This window comes from Nicotiana tabacum, chromosome 21 (genome assembly GCF_000715075.1).
Source record: "Nicotiana tabacum cultivar K326 chromosome 21, ASM71507v2, whole genome shotgun sequence".
NCBI lineage: Eukaryota > Viridiplantae > Streptophyta > Magnoliopsida > Solanales > Solanaceae > Nicotiana > Nicotiana tabacum.
This window is the reverse complement of record NC_134100.1, coordinates 68504575-68522688: the sequence shown is the minus strand read 5'-3', so window position 1 is coordinate 68522688 and position 18114 is coordinate 68504575. Positions and strand designations below refer to the sequence as shown.

General features: G+C 37.9%; 1 protein-coding gene across 4 annotated transcripts; it reads left to right on the top strand.

Annotated features, from left to right (window-relative positions):
- The first annotated feature begins 12988 nt into the window (after positions 1 to 12988).
- On the top strand, positions 12989 to 15198 carry LOC107828006 (uncharacterized). 4 transcript variants are annotated; one of them, XM_016655256.2, is made up of 3 exons: positions 12989 to 13128; positions 13490 to 13590; positions 13668 to 15198. In XM_016655256.2, the coding sequence occupies exons 2-3, from the start codon at positions 13559 to 13561 to the stop codon at positions 14977 to 14979; spliced, it is 1344 nt and encodes a 447-aa protein (XP_016510742.1). In that variant the 5' UTR covers positions 12989 to 13128; positions 13490 to 13558; the 3' UTR covers positions 14980 to 15198. The 4 variants fall into 4 exon arrangements, with proteins under 4 accessions (XP_016510742.1, XP_016510743.1, XP_016510744.1 ...); XM_016655258.2 differs by lacking the exon at positions 12989 to 13128 and having other exon boundaries at positions 13135 to 13590; positions 13668 to 13905; positions 14551 to 15198; XM_016655257.2 differs by lacking the exon at positions 13490 to 13590.
- The last annotated feature ends 2916 nt before the right edge of the window (positions 15199 to 18114 follow it).

Below are 18114 nucleotides of genomic sequence, written 5' to 3'. Positions count from 1 at the left end.
CCATCCGTACCAACAGTGACTTCTTTGGCACCACCTCGTAGTACCGTTTCTCAAAGAACCATCAAGTGTGGATCATCATACTAGCGAGCCTTGATCTGCTCAAATAGTGAAGACTGGGCCACAACACATGCAAGAACTCGGCTGGGCTCTGAAATATCCAGCCGCACAAGTCTGTTGGCCAAGGACTGGATATCTAAAGCCAATGGCCTCTCTTCTGCTGAAATGAAAGCCAAACTTCCCATACTCTCCGCCTTTCTACTCAAGGCATTTGCAACCACATTTGCTTTACTCGGATGATATATGATAGTAATATCATAATCTTTCAGTAATTCCAGCCATCTGCGCTGCCTCAAATTTAGGTCCCTCTGCTTGAACAAATGCTGCAAACTACGATGATCAGTATAAACTTCACAGGACACCCTATAAAGATAATTCCTCCAAATCTTAAGAGCGTGAACAATCACAGCTAATTTCAAATCATGTATTGGATAATTCTTCTCGTAGGGCTTCAGCTGATGTGAAGCATATGCAATAACTTGCTTTTCCTATATTAATACACAACCCAAACCAACACGTGAAGCGTCACAATACACTGTATACATCCCCGAATCGGAAGGAAACACTAACACTGGTGTTGTAGTCAATGCTGTCTTGAGCTTCTGAAAGCTCACCTCACAATCATCGGACCATCGGAATGGAGCACCCTTCTGGGTTAATTTGGTCAAAGGCGCTGCAATAGATGAAAAACCTTCCACGAATCGACGATAATAACCTGCTAAACCCAGAAAACTCCTGATCTCAGTTGCAGAAGTAGGACGATGTCAATTCTGAACTGCCTCAATCTTTTTGGGATCAACCTTAATACCCTCACCCGATACAATATGCCCCAAAAATGCTATAGGCTCTAGCCATAACTCACATTTGGAGAACTTAGCATATAGATTTTGTTCTCGCAATGTATGAAGCACTGCTCTCATATGCTGATCATGCTTCTCCTTACTGCACGAGTAGATCACGATATCATCAATGAAGAAAATGACAAACGAATCAATATATGGCCTAAATACCCTGTTCATCAAATCCATAAACACTGTCGGGGCATTAGTTAAACCGAAAGACATTACGAGAAACTCATAATGACCATATCTAGTACGAAAAGTAGTTTTCAGAATATCCGAATCTCGAATCTTCAACTGATGATACCCCGACCTCAAGTTGATCTTAGAGAACACCCTAGCACCCTGCAACTGATCAAATAGTCATCAATACGCGGCAATGGATACTTGTTCTTAATAGTAACTTTGTTCAATTGGCGATAATCAATACACATTCGCATTGTGCCATCCTTCTTCTTCACAAATAATACCGGTGTACCCTAAGGCGATGCACTCGGTCTGACGAACCCTTTGGCTAGTAACTCTTCAAGCTGTTCTTTTAATTCTTTCAATTCTTTCGGAGCCATGCGATATGGTGGGATAGATATAGGCTGAGTATCTGGAGCTAAGTCAATACAAAAATCAATATCACGATCAGGTGGCATACCTGGAAGATCTGACGGAAATACATCGGAGAACTCTCGAACTACAGGCACTGAATCAATAGCCGGAGTCTCTACAGTAGTATCCCGAACATAGGCTAGATAAGCCAAACAACCCTTCTCAACCATGTGTTGAGCCTTTATAAAAGAAATAACTCGATTAAATGAACTAACAGACGAACCTTTCCACTCCAGCCTAGGCAAAGATGCAATAGCCAAGGTAACAGTTTTGGCATGACAATCTAGAATAGCATGATATGGAGATAACCAGTCCATGCCGAGAATAATTTCAAAATCGGTCATCTCAAGCAATAGGAGATCTGCTCTAGTTTTATAACCACAAAATGTAATAATACAGGACTGGTAGATCTGGTTCACAACAACAGAATCGCCCACAGGAGTGGACACATAAATATGAGTAATTAAGGACTCACGAGAAACACCCAGGAATGGAGTAAATAGAGATGACACATATGAATAGGTAGATCCTGGATCAAATAATACTGAGGCATCTTTGCCACAAACAGAAGTGATACCTGTAATCACGGCATTTGAGGTCACTGTATCTGGTCTAGCCGGAAAAGCATAGAACCGAGCTGGAGCGCCAACTGGCTGGCCTCCACCTAGCTGACCTCCACCTCTAGGACGACCCCTACCCACTTGTCATCCACCTCTTGGTGGTCGGATTACTGGTGGAGCAACTGGTCCGGTAAGCATATGCTGCTGACCCTGCTGTACTGGTCTACCCTGAAGCCTGGGGCAAAATCTCTACATGTGACTGGGATCCCCGCATTCGTAATAATTTTTCGGTGCGGTGGGCTGCTGACTAAGAATCTGGCCCTGGGGAACTGAATAACCACTGGGAGGACCCTGAATAGCTGGTGGACGATAAGAACTCTCTGGCATAACACTGAGATAAGGTCGCACTGGAGCACCTCGAGGAGGTGGTGGTGCTAGATATGGGGGCCTGCTGGACTGCCCTCTCACGAACTGGCCTCTGTCCCCAGACGGAGCACCTCTAAACTCTCCAGAATACCTGAACCACTTATCTCTCGTAACCCGCTCTCGGCTCCGCTGACGTACACCCTCAATCCTCTGGGCTATCTCCATAACTAGCTCATAAGAAGTACCCATTTCAACCTCTCAAGCCATAGTGGCCTGAATGCCAGTATGTAAACCAGCTACAAACCTCCGCACTCTCTCCGCCTCAGTAGAGAGTATCATAAGTTCATGGCGAGATAATTCAGAGAACCTCGCCTCATAATCGGTCACTGACATCTGACCCTACTGGAGCTGCTCAAACTGAAACCGTAACTCTTCCCTCTGGGAGGGTGGAATATACCTATCCAGGAAGATACATGTGAACCTGTCCCAAGTCATGGGAGGAGAATATGCTGGTCTGCCAAGAACATAAGACTGCCACCATCTACGGGCTCTGCCCTATAGCTGAAAAGTAGCAAAGTCTACCCCACGAGACTCCAATATCCTCATGTTGTGCAGTCTGTCCCTGTAACGATCAATGAAGTCCTATGGATCCTCATGTCGCTCACCCCCAAAGAAAGGAGGATGTAGTCTAGTCCATCTGTCCAATAGTTTCTTAGGATCAGCGGCTACAGCTGGCCTGGGCTCAGGTGTAGCTGCTACCACTGGCTAGGCTCCACCCACGGGTAGTGTACCCTGGGTCTGATATACAGCAGTTGCATGTCCATGAGCTTGTGCAGTAGGGGTCTGTGCTCCCCCGCCCGCCTGGGATGTGGCTGGGTCTGCCGAAAATAAATCGGTCCGAGTCATATTGTCCATGAACTGCAGTATACGACCCTTGGCATCTTGAAATCCTGGTGCAGTTATGAAATCAACCGGAGCTGGCTTTGCCACAGACACCTCACCCTGTTCCTCAACAATGGGATTCTCCACTGGACCCACTGGCGGTATAACTGGAACAGTCCTGGGACGTTCTCGCCCTCTACCACGGGCTGGAGCCCTCCCTCGGACTCTGCTTCGACCTCTAGCAACTGGGGGAGTAGCTATTCCCTGGTCTGGAACCTCATTCGAGCGCGTTCTCACCATCTGTGAGAGAATAAGAGAATGATATTTAGTACTACATTAATTGCATGATGGAATATGAAGAAAGATAGTTTCCTAACACCCTATAGCCTCTCGAAGATAAGTACAGATGTCTCTGTACCGATCTGCAAGACTCTATTTGGTCTGCTCATAACTTGTGAGACCTACGTAAACCTAGTGCTCTGATACCTTGTTTTCACGACCCAATTTCACCTATAGGTCATGATGGCGCCCAACACTACAGCTAGGCAAGCCAACCAGTAATTTAAAATAACCAAAAAATAAAAAATAATAAGACACCAAATTCTACCAATGTGTGTGCCAAGACCTGGTGTCACAAGTGTATGAGCATCTAGTAGATTATACAAAACCTCCAATATTGTCTGAAATAAAAATAGACAGAATGTAAATATAAGAAGAGACATTGGTAGCTGCAGAACGGCTCAGGACGGCAACTCACCACTATGCCTCTGGATAATGTGGGTGTAAGACGATAGGCCCCCCACTAGTACTTGCCTCAGGTCCTGCATAAAAAGTGCAACACGTGTAGTATGACTGTATGAGTACGTAAACAACGTGTACCCAGTAAGTATCAAGCCTAATCTCGAAGTGGTAGAGACGAGATGGCTGACTTTGACACTCACTATGGGTCAATAATAATAATTTGAAATACAACTAGAATATCTAAATTAGCATGATTTACAAAATTTACAATAATTTATTTAACTAGTATAAATAATAAATTCCTTCAAATGCAACAATTTTTAATATATTAATTAAATTTCTTCAATTCAAATAATTTTCAATTTATCAATTAGCTTCGCAAGCTGAAATAAACTATTAAAGTATCGTGTAATTATTATTATTAAGTACGATTTTTGCCGAGGACGTACGGCCTGATCTAGAGTGTCGTGTACACTGCTGAGGGACGTGCGACACGATCCATAGATGCATCTATCCTGCCGAGGCATTTGGCCCACTCCACAAGAAAGGAGGACATTTTTTTATGTACCTCCGGAAGGAAAGTATATTTATTATGAGATAAATTCGTGAGGAAGAACAATTTCTCTTAACAATTACATAAGTTAAACAGAAAATCAAGCATATGAGATTTCCATCCTATAATATTTTTATCTAACAATTCACAATATATTCATATACATATCAATTAATATTAATTAAACAAAAAATATAATTTACACAAGTAATTCATGCTTTGAGTCCTAAACTACCTAGACTTTAGCATTTATAGTAGCTGCGCACGGACTCTCGTCACCTCGTGCGTACGTATCCCCCACAATTAACAAAAATTACTTCATTTAATCACCTATGAGGTAATTTCCCCCTCACAAGATTAGACAAGAGACTTACCTTGTCTCAAAGTACACTTTCCGATTATCGCATCGCGTAAAATTCTCGATTCGATGCCGAAAAATCCGAAACTATCTAAAAGTTATATAAAATAATTAATATATGCTCAATAATTCTAAATTCATCTATTAAATAAATTACCCTATCCAAAATGAAAAAAATTCTAAAATTCACCCGGGCCCACATGCCCGGATTCCAGAAATTTTCGGATGAAAATGTTACCCATAATCTCAAGAACTCAAATATATAATTTCTATCCAATTCCATAACTATCTTCGTGGTTAAAATCCCATTTTGTAAAAATCTAGGTTTTTCATCTAAACCCTTAATTTCTAATATTTACTAGTTATAATCTACCCATAATCTATGTATTTTACTCAAAGGATGTAGAATTAACTTACCTTCAAGTTGTTAGTTGAAAACTCCTCACAAAGAGCTCTGAAATCGCGCAACAATGGATGAAAAGTAGAAAGAAATGGATTGTGTTTTCGTCCGTTTTAAGGTTCTGCCCAGACAGGTTTTTCGCACCTGCGGAAGGAGTACTGCACATGCGGCTTTCGCACCTGCGAAAAGACCTCGCAAGTGCGCATTTCCCCACTTTTCCTGGTTCCGCACCTGCAGAATAAGTGCTCGCTTCTGCGCAAGCGCATGTGCGCCCATCTCTTCTCACCTGCGCTTTTTTCCGCTTCTGCGCACAAAACCATCGCACCTGCGCATTCGCAGGTGCGCCAAATGCTTCGCATATGCGATGGCTGGGCAGGCTTCTCTCGTTCGCACCTGCGATTGGTGGCTCGCACCTGCAGCTATCCAAGCGCAGGTGTGATTATGACAGCAGCTAGGAGCTTCAGTCCTTGCTCAATTCCCTAAAATTCATCCGAGCCTCGTCCAGTTAACACTCGGGACCCACGAGGCCCGCCCGAACATACTAACATGTTTGAAATTATAAAACAGACTCGCTCGAATTATCGGAACGCATAAAATAATATCAAATCTAAGAATCATACCCTAAACCAAATCGATTCAGACTTAAGAATTTCGAGTTCTTCAATTTACTTCCAATGCGCCGAAATATACTTAAACTACTCGGAATGACACAAAATTTTGCGTGCAAGTCTTAAATCACTATACGAAACTATTCCCAAACTCAGAATTCCAAACAGACTTCAATTACTCAAAAACCTATTCCAGACCAAATTTAAAGAATTTAAAACCTTCAAATAGTTGATTTTACTATTAAGTGTCAAAATGCTCCCGGATTATCCAAAATCTGATTCGGACATACGCCCCAAGTCCAAAATTATCATACGAACCTATTGGAACCGACAAATCTTGATTCTGGGGTCGTTTTCTCAAAATGTTGACCGAAGTCAAACTTGGCCATTTAAAGTCAACTTAAGGAACCAAGTGTTCCTATTTCAACCCAAACACTTTCAAATCTCGAACCAACCATCCCCGCGTGTCACAAATTAGTAAAAGCATGTTCAGGGAGTTTTACTTTAAGGAACAGGTTTCTAAAGGTTAAAATAAATGGTTGGGTCATTACACGATGTTTTCCCTCTTCCGAGCCACCAACAGGTAGTCGATATCTTCTCCTTCCTCGTCTTCATCTCGTTGCGTTTGGACTACATTGGCAGGAAGAATGGCGAGATCAGTCTTCGACTTTCGCGACATATTTTTCTTGGGCCTTGGGGTGTCTGGTGGTGAGGACTTTCTTCTTTTCTTATCTTTGGTCGGCTTCGGGACCTCCTCTTCCCCGAGGGGAGGCGGCCTCATAACGACATTATCTCCAAGACCTACAGGAAAGCATCAAACACGGACAGGGGAACTTACCATGATTTTTGGCCTCACATCGACCCTGGCCAAATCATGCCACGAGCGCTCAACATACGAAGAGGTTGAAACCAGTTATCGAACCCAACCTGCAAGGTCCGGGACTGCACCAGGAAACCAGGGGGAAGCTGCACCATAAACAAGAATATAGATGAGAAGAGGTAAAGGAAACATAACAAGTAATTAAACACTATCGGTGAAGTTCCACTTACGCTTCATATTCCATTATTCGGGGAATGACATCTTCTCGGTGGGATTAAATCGGAGGCCCTGATTCGGACAAACCAACACATCCATCCTCGGTCCTTATCCTCGTCTATACTCGAGAATAGTACCTTTGTGGCCCGTCACTGAAGACTTATCAGTCTGCCCCGATAAAGATGAGGGCTATATAGCCTAATGAGATGATAGATGGTGAAAGACATCCCTTCGATCTTGCTCGAGAAGAATCTGAGCAAAATGACAATGCGCCAAAAAGAATGGTAGATCTGGCCTAGGGTTACCCGATATTGGAGGTAGAAGTCGATTATGACGGGATCAACGGAACCTAGTGTGAAAGGGTAAGTATACACGCTTAAGAACCCTTTCACATGAGTGGTGATGTCCTCTTCGGGGATAGGAATCACCACCTCTTTATTCTCCCAGTGGCAGTTCTTTTTCACCTACTCGAGATCGCCTTCGGATATTGAACAGATATATCTAGACATGGGCTCGCATCGGCCAGGATCAGAAGAGGGTTTTTCGACTTTAAAGTCGGAAGTAAGTTCACATGGCCTGGGGATGCACTCTTCGATACGTGGCTCCACCGGTGTTTTGTCACCAACCGGCCGCGATGAGGAGGCTTTTTCTTCCTGAGGAACGATCTTTGATGTTAGGCGGAATTTGCATTTTAATAAGAGATTGGCAAACGAAAATCGACAAAGTTGATGGACTTGAAGAGAATAGAAGAGCTTTTGAAGATTAGAAGAAGTTTGAAAGTAAAGTTTGAAAAGATTATGAAGGTGGTCTATTTATAATAGCTACTTTGACGATTTGAAAGCACTGGTGTCCGACCATCAACTGGCGTTAATTAATGACCTTGGGAACTGCGCAGACGTGACGCTTCAATCGCTTCTGTCGTTTACGTCACGATGTTGACGTCATAATTGATCGAGGTATTAAATTGAGGTCTCAAATTTGTTTCTTCTCGTTACACTCCAAAAAATGAGGGGACTATCTGTATACAGTATAAATCGGGCATACCAGATTTCGTTGGCAGGGGAGTTGCCTCGAGGGTAACTTCATAATAGATCGTGCTCGAGCTCGAAGAAAGAACATCACACATGGAGATCGAAGTGTTCATTGAGATCGAGGCCAGCAATAATTGAGATCGAGCATGACTGACTTCGAGTAAGGCGTAATAACGGAATGACGAGATATCAGTAATCGGTCGAAAGTCAGGGCAAAAATCCCGGAACAGATCAAATCAAAGCGGTTATTAGCGCCAATCATGGGATCTACTTCCGTTATTAGAGTTGTACCTTATTTAGGATTCCTCTATTATATAAAGAGGGATCTCATTCACTTGTAGGGACCAACATTATTCACGGACACGAATATACATATACGTTGTTTTCTTTGTTTATCACTATTCATCGCTGTTTGTTCTATCCTATATTGTTCTTATTAACTAACTTCGAGACTATCTCGAATCGAGGTCGAGGCATTGTTTGCAGACCGGTTTGATTTATTTTATTGTCCAAGTTATCTATTTAATTCGTTGTTTATCAATTGGTGCTGGATTAAATCACATATCCTTAAAACCACAATATATGTTTAATTGTTACTCAATTTTTAGGGTAAACATCTACAATATGAAAATTAGACTCATTTTATTGAAATGAAATAAAATACATTTTCTACATCATGAAAATAAAATACTCATTTGTTGAAATGAAAGAAAATATTTTTTCTACATCATGAAAAGAAAATACTCTTTTTGTCGAAATGAAAGAAAATAGTTTTTACTACATCATGAAAAGAAAATACTATTTTTGTTGAAATGAAAGAAAATAATTTTTTCTACACCATTTTGTTGAAATAAAACAAAATACTTTTTACTACATCATTTTATTGAAATGAAAGAAAATACTTTTTCTGCATCTTTTTTTTTGAAATGAAAGAAAATATTTTTTACTACATCATTTTGTCGAAATGAAAGAAAATATTTTTTACAATATGAAAAGGATGTACTTTTTTTGTTAAAATGAAAAAAAATACTTTTTTTAATCATGAAAAAAAAATACTCATTTGTTGAAATGAAAAACAAATACTCTATCTATAACATGAAAGGAAAGTATTATTAATAATATTTTTATTTAGAGTGGGGGTGGGGGCGAGGGGGTGAGGGTGGGGGGGGTGGGGAGGGGAGGGGGAGGGGTGTTGTGGTATGAGGGTTTTTTGTGGGTGAGGGGGTGAGGGTGGGATGGGGGAGGGGGTGGGAGGTGGGGCACGAGTGAGGTTAGGTGTGGGGGTGGATGGGTTGGTAGAGGATGTTGGCGATTGAGAATAGAGTGGTGAAGGTTGAAAATAAGTTTTGAAAAATATTTTCCCTTCCCATGATAGGGAAAATATTTTTCTCCAATTAGAGAAAAATGAGTTCATGAGGAAAATATTTTCCAAAACTTTTAAGCCAACCAAACATGAAAAAATTGAAAAATATTTTCCAAAAAATATTTTCCTTCTGACCAATATGCTAAATTCTTCTTTGACAGAGCTTCAAGCAAGAAGGAGGAAGGCCCTCTTTTCGCCAATGGATCACTTCTTTCTTTTTCAGTTAAGTTTGCGCATGAATGATCCACTTGCCGCCGCTGACATGACCATCTCCAAAAGATATGCCTCAATCTGTGGCAGATCAACTATAGGGGGAATGTGTTGGGAGACGACCTCCCGCCGCGGTAGTATGAGCCTTTCCTTTCCTTGATGTTACACAGGATGCACAATGGGGGGGAGGGGTAGTACGAGGTGACTGATAGCATTATATTATAAGAATAGAAAGAGATGTTAAAAAGAACGACCATGGAGACTTGGGGATCTAGAGCAGGTCTTTCTTTTATATCCCTCGTGTCGAGAGCAACTTCCTCAAATATCAACGCAGGGAGCCGCGAGGAGAGGACTTCCAGGGCTCGATCTCCAGACCTTTTAATATAAAATAAAGAATAAGGGATTGACTCCTTTACTGAAAAATGCAGTGATATACTTCAAAATAAGTTACCATAAAAATTTGGTGATTCTGGCAGTTTTACCATTCCATGCACTTTGGGAGGAGTATATTTTGAAAAAGCCCTTTGTGATTCTGGAGCTTCAATAAATTTGATGTCATTTTCTATCTTTAGAAAATTGGAACTTGGTGTAATGAAGGTCATAGGTGTTTCTCTTCAGGTGATTGTATGATAGCTTTTGAAACCCTTAAGGAGAAATTATCAACTGCCCATGTAGTTGTATCCCCTGATTGGAGTCAACCTTTTGAGGTCATGTGTGATGCTAGTGATATAACAATTGGAGCTATTTTAGGTCAGAAAAAGGATAAGATTTTTCGTCTCATTTACTATGCAAGTAGAACCTAAATGAGGCTCAACTGAATTATGCCACAACAGAAAAAGAGTTACTGGCAGTAGTATTTGCATTTGATAAGTTTCGTTCTTATTTGATAGGAATGAAGGTCACTATTTTTACTGACCATGCAACTTTAAAATACCTCTTAGCAAAAAAAGATGCTCGACTTAGATTGTTAAGATGGATTTTACTTCTGCAAAAATTTGACCTTGAGATAAAAGATAAAAAAGGAACAGAGAATCAGGTAGCTGACCATTTGTCTAGATTAGAAAATCCTCCAATTTAGTTGTGTGATATAGAGGAAGAATTTTCTGATGAACATATTTTTTATGTGACTCAACCACCCTGGTTTGCAAATATTGCAAATTACTTGGTTGGAAAGTGGACACCCCAAGATCTCTCTTACCAACAAAAGAAAAAAACTCATATCTAATGCTAAGTATTATCTGTGGAATGAACCTTACTTGTTTAAAATTTGTGCAGATAATATTATTAGAAGATGTGTACCTGAAGAAGAGATGAACAAAATTCTATATCACTGTCATGATGAAGCAATCAGAGGATATTATGGAGCAAATCGGACTGGCTTTAAAGTGTTGGAGGTTGTATTTTTCTGGCCAGCACTTTTTAAAGATGCACGTGCCTACGTTGCACGATGTGATATGTGTCAGGAAATAGGTAACATCACTAAGAGAGATGAAATGCCATTGCAATCAATACATGTATGTAAAATATTTGATGTTTGGAGAATAGATTTTATGGGTCCCTTTCCTTCTTCTCACTCTTTTGAATATATCCTTGTGGTTGTAGACTATGTGTCAAGATGGGTTGAAGCCATCCCCACAAGGAAGAATGATGCTCATATAGTGTGTAGTTTTCTTAGAAAAAATATTTTTACCAGATTTGACACACCGCGAGTGTTCATTAGTGACCAAGATCTCACTTCATAAATAAGCAATTTTCTGCTTTGCTGTCAAAATATGGTGTGACTCACAAAACTGGAACACCATATCATGCTCAAACACATGGGCAAGTTGAAGTTTTCAACCGCGAGTTAAAAAGAATTCTTGAAAAGACAGTTGGAATCTCAAGAAAAGACTAGTCTTTAAAATTAGATGATGCATTATGGGCATACCGAACGACGTTCAAAACGCCAACTGGAACATCCCCATACAAATTAGTCTTTGGAAAAGTTTGCCATCTTCCATTTGAATTAGAACATAAAGCTTTTTGGGCATTGAAGGTACTAAACTTAGACTTGACCTCAACTGGTAAAAATAGATTTTTTCAAGTGAATGAACTGGATGAAATAAGGTTGGAAGCATATGAAAATACAAACAATTTCAAGAAAAAAAACAAAAAAATGTCATGACAATTTGATCAGACAAAAAAGTTTCAAAATTAGAGATCAAGTACTTCTTTACAATAGCAGGCTGAGGCTATTTCCAGGAAAATTAAAATTCAGGTGGACATGTCCTTATAATGTTATAGATGTTACTCCATATGGGGCAATTGAAATTCAACAGATCAATGAAGGAGACAAATTTAAGGTAAAAGGTCATATGTTAAAGTTGTATTTTGGAGGACATTTTGAGCAACAACCATCGGTAACCTTGGTAGCCTAATACATTCTGCTGTCAATAAGTCGAGTTGACGACATTAAACTCATAACTATAATTTTCATACTCGTAGCCATTGAGGGTGAAGCAATGGAGCCTCATAAGCCCAATATAATTTGTATGAATAAATGCTTAACCAATTGATCTGGTTAATATCCAGATTATTTTACAACCAGGACATCCCATGAAGGCCTATACAAAAACAGAGTCATCTATACAGGAGTAATTCCATGGTGGCCGGTATGCCTAAGTCACTGGTTGGCTAATTGTGTAAATTAATTTTTGGCTCAGGTAAATTTTCTGGTTTATATCAAAACCCGGACCCCATGACTGATAAGGTCTAAACGCTAGTCCAGTCTATTACACATTGAATATGTGTGGTCAGTGGTGGAGCCACATGCACCCAAGAGGTGTCAACCGACACTCCTTCGTAGGGATATTACACTGTTTAGCTCGGTAATATTTTTTAAAATATGTATATATACTATATAATGATACCTCTTGATTTCTTAGTGAGTTTGTTTTTTTATATTTTGACTCTCCTTAACAAAAATTCTGGCTCCGCCACTGTGTGTGATCACAGTTTCTTTCAAGCTTTCTTCTGTGCCAGTAAATTTGAAAGCTAAAAAGATTTTTATTATTATTTTTTTAAATAGTTCTTTAGTATTTAATGTATTTATAAAAAAAAGGACACCAAGTATATCCTTCTCGTTAAGTGTTTTAGGCAAGAGTTTATATGTATATACACACAGGACTATTCTAATTAAAATATATAATACTAGATAATAGTATGTATAGAAGCTCATGAATAGGTCTATCTTGTGTAGTGGAAAGACAATATCACTGTTCCCAATGACCAACTTTCATGTTCCCAATGACCAACTTTCAAGTGTTACGTAACACAAAGGAGTACAAAGCTACTTATACTTGCAAAAGATTTTACTTTGGTACGTGAACCTAGATAATCATAACATAAAATTAAAAAAGAAAAAAAAAAAGAAAAAGTTGTTGAACTTTTACAAAACCAAAAAAACTTCAAATGCAACTGACACGAAGCTCTATTGTACTTTATCTTCTTAGTTCTCCCTTGCCTTTTATTCCACAGTCATGACTGTAAGTTTTCTATTGTACTTTATCTTCTCAAACTCTTCTTCTATCATTTCTATTTCACTGTTTGTGTACCAACTGGTGAAGGGATAGTATTCTTACAGTCACAACTGTAGATTAATTTTTGTTTTCACTAGTTTAAATGTTGAATAAAAGGATGGGGGGACTAATTGTGAATATTAACTCCATCGGGATCTTCCAAAATCCACCGGAAAATTACATCTCTGGCCACGCAACGTTTTACTCCACTCATTTTTCTCTCATCTCTTATTTTCTTTATTTTTCTACTTCCTTAACCCACCACCAATTATTTGAAAAATGTCTCAAAAAAATGCTTCAGACCAAAGATTGAGCATTCCTCTTACAGGGATGAATGGTTTCAAGAAAGCTTTGGAATGCAATTGATCACTGAAAAAGACATTTTTTAATCCAAAAGATGGGCAAGAAGACCAATATGTTGCTGAAATTGTAAGCTTCTTTGAATGGGGTGAGTTTGCAAAACCACCTGGATCTTACTGCTTAAAATTGGTCTGGAAATTTTACAGGAATATGGAAGGAAGAAAGACCAATTTCACTACTGTGAAAGGAATAAGGGTGGACTTTTCACCTCAGAAGATGAACAAGCTACCACTAGTGGCTGATCGCAAGACTCAAGCCTTCATAGACCAGCCAAAGCCACATTTGGATGCAATAGAGGATGCACTCTACTATTTTGGAGCAGATTGGGGGTTCGAAACCTCCGGTGACAAAGTAATCCTGAAAGTAAGAAACCTCAAGCACAGGGTAAGACCCCTTCTTAAATTTTTGAGTCACATATTAACTCCAAATAGCAATGGTACACATGTTTATTTGAACCAACTCGCTTTGCTACATGCTATTTGTTTGAAAATGCCTATCGATATAGGCAACATCATCAATAGACAACTCATAGCATGTAGGTATGATACATCTGTTGGAACTCTTTGGTTTCCTTCTATCATCACTAAACTACTTGAGAGTGTCGGAATTAAGTCTAATCCTAATTCAATAGTTGCTTCCGAAAAAATGATTGATAAAAAGTTTTGGTCGAATAGTCATCCAACTGTTGGCCCAAGGAAAAAAGAAGGGGAGGAAGAAGAATTCTTAAGAAAAAAGAGAAAGCAAACTCTTGTTTCTCAAAGTGGAATAAGGCAGATTATGGATTTATTGGCTAGAAAATTTGAGCCTATGGAGAAACAAGTTAATGAGATAAAAAAAGAAGTAAAAGAGATGAAAAAAGAAATGAGTGTTAAAGCTGATGGAGTGAAGGAAGACTTGAAACAAATGCGACATGTTCAAATGCAGGATATCATTTACAACTCTTCAATGATTTATGATAATTCAAGCTTTTTGCAGAGATTGGCCTGGTTTTTGCATTACAATGAGTTTATTCAATTCTCACCATTGCAGTTTATGGATCCATCTTCATGTCCTATTCCAAAATTTTATTCATCTGAAGAACTACAAGCTACGGCACAACAATTACCACCTCTACCACCCATAGAAAACCAACCACCACCTCCTCCACCGGTCCCAACACCAATTATTTCAGATCATGGCAGTGGAAATTTGTCAAATTTAGTTGATCTTGCTACTATTTTCCCTGGATATACTCCTCTATCTATACCCAATGTTGGAGGGTCAAGTATGATGGAACCAAATTCACAAAGTGAGATGGTAAAGAGTCCTAGAATAGGGGGAGGTGAATTCTCAGAAAATTGGATACCTGTTCCGGTTACACAATGTGGTTCTTCACAACCAAGAGAGGAGAATTATTTTGGTGGCGATGATGTAGGAGGAACGAGTAGATTCATAATGAGATTTAATCCAGGAGGATGAAAGTTTTAAGTGTTGGGGGGTCAATGTTTTGGGGAAAGAATATGGGAAGTTCCTGCCTTTTACTGATTAGCCTATATAGTATTAGGCTATGTTGGTTGTTGTTATTAATGTCTTCTTTCTTTTGTATTATTGTTAAAAGTATATATACATACATATATATGTATAACTGGTGTAAAATATTTTGTTATTAGTAAATATTGAAGTGTAGTTGTCGTACTAGTATATGCACTTTATCCTAATTTTAGCTACTTTGTTTGGACTTTGCTATTCTAATATATTGATAACGTGATTTTTTTTGGTTAGTATTGAAGAAAGAAACAGGATATAAAGCTGGATGCTTAAGCAAAAAAGCACTCTTCAATGCTTGGGTAGTACCTATCAAGTGCAACAGTTAAATCAAAAGAAAAGAAAAAAAAAGATTTTCAATTTCCGTAAATAAAGTAATACTTATATATAATTCTCTTTCATGGATTATTATTTTATTGTGGGTATTAAATCCACAAAATAAGATCTCTTCATTTTTAAAATATTAACTCTTTTCTTCTTGAATCACATAACTTCCAAGTTTATTATTCTGATTTTGTGAAAGCAAGGATTTGCATCTTCAACTCAAGAAATCATTGGAATTGAGAAGAGTTATGAGCATCAACAGCTAGATTCATTAATTCTTTACTAGAACTTGCTCAGAATATTTGTCAAGGCGAAATAATAGTTGACACTAATTTTTGAAAAATGAATTAGGCTTTCTTTGATTTCTTCTTTTTAGCCTGAAAATGCAACCAAAACAATCCATTTTTTTTTATCCCTAGTACCCAACTTTGAAGCCTGTAAACTATTCTTTCTTGTCACACCACAATCTAAACCAGTAAATTATAGATACCCGTGTATCTGTAATTACTTCTTCCTAATTTTTTTCTATTCAGCTGAAAATTCAAAAATGGAGCTTATTATTAAAAAAGAGAGAGAGAGAAAAAAATGGCGGCAGAAAAGGCAAAGAAGCAGTATACATATAGATTCTTCATATATAGAGAAAATCTCTATTGTACATAAAGTATTGTTCCAAAAAAAGAGAGGATGAAATTGCTTCAAAATTTCAGAATATATATTGCTTCAATAGCTAAAAAGAAGAGACTATAAATATTCCTTTTATCTTACCTGAAGGTTAACATTACAAACCGAAAAAGCCCTAAAAGATTTTAAAAAATAGTGTTTAAACTACATTAGTGACAATTTACATAATTTACAATTCTTATCGATGGTGGCCATAAATTTATCAATTCTTAGGAGTCATAGGGAGAAGAAATGCAAGTTCTTGCTGAACAAAGATCGAATCATAAGCAAGGTAAATGTATTGTGAGATTGAAAAAGTTAATCCGTTTTAGGAAATGATGAAATCCTTATCTTGAATAAATTTTCTCTCCACAAGGCAAACAATGATTTTTGAAGAGAGTTGTTAAAAAAAATATTTTTTCCTCGAGGACGAGTAAAAGTTCAAGTGTGGGGGAATTTGATGAATATAAATTATTCATGTATTTTCATACATATAATTAAAGATTTTTAAATAAAACATGAATAAATATATTCGATTCTCCTATATTTTCTAACAAGTTTTGCGGAGGAAAAATGAATTGAGGAAAGAAGACTACAAGCAAAACAAGGAGGAAAAAGAGCAAAAAGAAAGAAAGAAAAAAAAAAGATTCAGCAATGCACGTGGTAAACTAGAGTGAATGTAACTTTAAAGTCACAACATCAAGACCTAAAATTTCAACATCATCTCACCTTTGCTACACATTTTCTATAAATAGGCACTCATATTATATTGTGAAGGGGAGAGGCTTGTGCTGAGAAGAACTACATAGTTATCCTTTTGTGAAAAATAATATCTCTGTATCAATTCTTTGTATTTCTAAACTAGTTTCTTTTTCTTACTTCATAATGGAGTAACCTTTTTTGTTGGGATAGTTGATGAAATTTGATATATATATTATAATACTCTCTCAGTTTAATACATTCTTGGTTTGGAACTTTCTATTTATATTTTACATTGTGCTATAATAATGGTTTTTAACTAATCGTTGTTATCACTTCTATATATTTTATCTCTAAGTTATTCTTATATTAATTTTGAAATTCTCACGGAGCAAAATTAATATATAGTAACTACTGAATAAAATAGTGGAGTAAGAGTAATTTTTAGTAAACTATTATTAAAAGTCAATAATCTTGCTTACCTCAATTTTAATTCTTACGGAGGAATTGTTGTAGGCAAGATTATTGATTTTTTAGTAAAAATATTCTCACGAAGTTTTTACTACCTCTTAGCACAATTTAAGCAAGAAAAATATTTTGGTTTAATCGTTACTAGTTTTAACTCAATTAATCACATAACCTCACGGAGTGCTATTAATTGACTACTTCTTAGTGAGATAAATATAATTGTATTAGCAATAAGCAATTATTTCTCAGAGAAATATGTTACGACCCAAAATCCACTATAGGTCGTGATGGCGCCTAACGCCGCCGTTAGGCAAGCCAACGGTGATTGACCAATTTAATTACTCATTTTATTACTTTCGAAATCATAAATTTTAATAAGGAAAATTTACACCTTTAAATTCACTAGAACGTACAAAATTTGTAGTTTATAAGTGAAATGAAAGACGATGATAATATACAAAACCGTAAGCATCAACTAGTATATCCCAAAATCCGGTGTCACAAGTGCATGAGCATTTACTAAGGAGTATAATAATAATAATACAACATATATGTAGAATGTAAATGAGACAGGATAAAATAAATAGTACGATGGAGACTCCGTGGACTGCGATGCGTAGCCTTAAATGCAACTCACATAAAGTCTCCTCAACAGCTGCGCCTACGTGCCAAGATGGTCACCAAATGAACTCGTTAGATCCTGCACATTTAGTGCAGAAATGCAGCATGCGTACGTAAATCAACGCGTACCCAGTAAATATCTAGCCTAACCCCAGATAAGTAGTGACGAGGGGTCGACATCGACACTTACTAGTAGTCCAATAAGGCAATATGGTAAATCATAAACAAATAAGAGTACAACAATAGTAGTGAGGTAAATCTATAACTAACACAATCTTCCAAAATTTCTTTTAACGA